This window comes from Salvia hispanica, chromosome 4, assembly GCF_023119035.1.
Source record: "Salvia hispanica cultivar TCC Black 2014 chromosome 4, UniMelb_Shisp_WGS_1.0, whole genome shotgun sequence".
Taxonomy (NCBI): domain Eukaryota; kingdom Viridiplantae; phylum Streptophyta; class Magnoliopsida; order Lamiales; family Lamiaceae; genus Salvia; species Salvia hispanica.
In genome coordinates this window covers 29,862,561-29,865,822 of record NC_062968.1, presented here as the reverse complement: position 1 = coordinate 29,865,822, position 3,262 = coordinate 29,862,561, and the positions used below count along the sequence as shown (strand labels likewise).

At 30.9% G+C, this 3,262-nt stretch overlaps 1 protein-coding gene across 1 annotated transcript; it reads left to right on the top strand.

The window, feature by feature from the left end:
* The first annotated feature begins 6 nt into the window (after positions 1–6).
* On the top strand, positions 7–1,438 carry LOC125185318 (probable jasmonic acid carboxyl methyltransferase 2). Its single transcript, XM_048081840.1, has 2 exons — positions 7–99; positions 822–1,438. The coding sequence occupies exons 1-2, from the start codon at positions 10–12 to the stop codon at positions 1,194–1,196; spliced, it is 465 nt and encodes a 154-aa protein (XP_047937797.1). The 5' UTR covers positions 7–9; the 3' UTR covers positions 1,197–1,438.
* Positions 1,439–3,262: the final 1,824 nt, after the last annotated feature.

Here is a 3,262-nt window from a genome sequence, read left to right as displayed (position 1 = left end):
CTGTCATTTATGGGCCGCACATCGCCGGATGCCTCGGCAGAAGTGGGCAGCCATCAGTGGGAGCTTCTGGCCCATGCATTAATGGCCATGGCCCAAGAGGTATAGTACTATGATTTTTTTTGGAAACTAGTGCTGTAAGACGTTACTAGTCACACAAAATTTATGAGATGGGCCAGTATATATGCAGGCATGCAACCAATTAATAACAAATTCACTTCTAAAAAATAAATAAAATACAAACATAAATTCGTATATAGGCATTTATTTTTTCAAGTCATAATTTTGGTGATTTTCAGATTTTGGAGTTTACTTTTGTTGTTTTTTTAGCGGCCACAATTTTTTGCTGCGTTAAGTAGTGGGTGTTCTCTTATTTTAGGTTCTTTATTGGATTTTTATATTCTTGTTTAACTATACATCATGAACTCTTATTCACCGTATATTTAAGTTGAGTTTTTCATTTTATAAAAAAATCAGTAAACTAACCTGAAGTTTTAACAAAATTATTCTTTTTTTCTTCTGCGCACACAACTTACAACCATCAACGCGTCAGAAAAAATCAGATAGTACATTTGCTACCCAGGGGAAAATAGCCTAACTCAGGATATCGGTACAAGGAGTTTGCATTGATCGTTTATCATGTGGGCGTCACTTGAATATGTTGTGTGCTGCAAGATTGATACATTTGCCTTTTAATGTACTTTTTGTTGTTGCATTGATTTTGCTACTAGTATATTGTAGTAACATTTTTTGACATAGTTTGCTTGCCAATTTTTGGCTCGTTCGTAAAAACAAACTCAACTTGAAATTTCATGCGTATGTAGGGTGTCGTGGAAGAAGAGAAAATCGACTCGTTGGATGCTCCATATTATGCACCATCAGCTGAGGAAATGAGAAATGTGATAGAAGAAGAAGGTTCGTTTGTGGTGAATCAGATCTCAGCTTTGGAGATTGGTTGGGATGGAGGTCTGGTGTTGGACAATATTAACAACAATATTGATTTGGATGAAATTGATGAAAAGGCCCTAAAAGTTACCAAGATTATTAGGGCAGTGGTGGAGCCAATGATGGAGTCCCATTTTGGGGCCCAAGTTATAGATGATTTGTTTACTAGATATCATGGTCTTCTCCAAGATTATTTCTCAAAAACCATAGCTAAGCACATTAATCTTGTGGTTTCTCTCACAAGAAAGTTTTAGTCGAATTAGAAAACAATACCCGAGTATTTTATCTCAGTGGTATTAGTGACGAGGTTACGGATCTCAATCCTCACCGACCCTACTAGAAAGAGATTTTTAGAAAATAGTTGTGGTATAACTCAGAGATATTATATTTTTCATGTCATAATTCAACCAAAAAAAGACATAACATGACTTTATGGTGTTGAATAGTACTGTGATCTACCGAGAAATATCAAGAGATGGATTGCGCGATTCAGTCAGATTATTTGTTGATTCATCTCTTTTGTTCGTGTTGTTACTTCGTGCTTACTTGATGGTGGTGATTTGATCATGTGTAAATGTTTTTTGTCGTTTATGAGTTTTGTTTGATGCTATTTCTTTAGATGGCTATTAAGAGCTTTTTTTTTCCCCCCCTTAGCAGATTTGTTTTTTGTTGGTTAGAGCATTTATTCTTTAGGAGAAGTAGTCATCTTAATGCAAGGAAAATTGTTTACATATTAATAGAGGGATGATCATCGGTTGTACCCTCGTTATAAACACAAAAATAGTGAGCTGAAATTCTAGTTTAACATTTCTCGATTATTGAAAGACATTTACATTAAATTATGGAATATACAAATTCAACAACGTACGTATACAAATACAAACAAAATGAATTCCAGGGATGAATTTTAATATCAATAAGTTGAATCTCAGAAAGACAAGGCTTTAGGTGAGGAATAAGAGAACATGACAAATATAAGAAAATTGTCCTAGCTCCCTCCGTCCTAAGCAAGATGACTCCTTCTTTGCGCGACACGAGATTTTATGCAGTTATATTTTGTGTGGTAAGAGAAGAGAGTAAAGTAAGATAGAGAAAATAAAGTAGAGATAAAGATGTTTATTTTAAGTAACCAGTGGCGGATCCACGTGAGAACAAAGGGGTACGAGTGTACCCCAAAATAAGTTGGTACAGTTGGTCTAGTGGTATGATTTCTGGTCTTCCACTGTTGAGGCCTGGGTTCGATTCTCCTCAGCGGCGCCTTATATCAGTTTTTTATCCTATTTGTCTAGTATCTTCATATATTGCATTTTATTTAGTAATATCTTTGCTTTATATCTGTTAAATATTATAAAATTCGTTTGAAAAACCAACACAAATTCACACACATTCTCGTGTAATGCATGTTTCATCATAATATATAATTAGTTTTTTTTTATCTTTTTTATTTCCTTTAGTTGCACATCTACGTGATGTTTGTTTTATTAAAATTAAAATTTTAGATTTTATGAGAGAAAAAATAAAATAAAATATTAAATTTATCAGATTTTGAAGCTTCAAATCGTTAAAATTATTTATCGCACCCCCAAACGAAAAATGTTGATCCGCCACTGTAAGTAACTAGTGTTACCACTTGTGCTATGCACAAGACAAAAGATTTTAAAATAATAAAGATATATTAATTTAAAATAAAGAATGTAGAGTAAATAAGTATAAAAATATATTTACAGATAAGAACTAATTCAAATAAGTATTTGTAATATTATAAACAATAACAAAAAGATATTTGTACTTCTCTCAACCCACTCTCATTGAAACATTTCATATTTTAGCAGATGATTGTAAATTATTTTAATATTTGATATGAGTGAAGTAGTATAAAATAAATGAAATAACAAAAGAGGAGATGCATAGAGGAAATAGAATAAGATATACAAATAAAGAAAAATATAATACTACTATTTACAAAAGAAAAAAAAAGAAAACTATTTGAACAAATAAATAGTTTTATACTTTTATAATGCATAATTAATCACTTTGTTACAAATCATTTATAAAATTGATGATTAATAGTGTACTTTCATATTTTTATTTCTTTATCCATATTTTTTTCAACCCATTTTTATTCTTTTAACACTAAAATACTGAATTATTTAGAAATTTTGGTTAGATTTATCTTTAATAATTACTTTCTTACGAATATTTTTTAAAATTGACGATTTCATACACAAAATCGATGTGCCAAGTTTTGAAGCTTTTAAACATCAATTATAAAAATGATTAATAATTACTTTTACATATTCAAGAATTCTTAAATAATCTT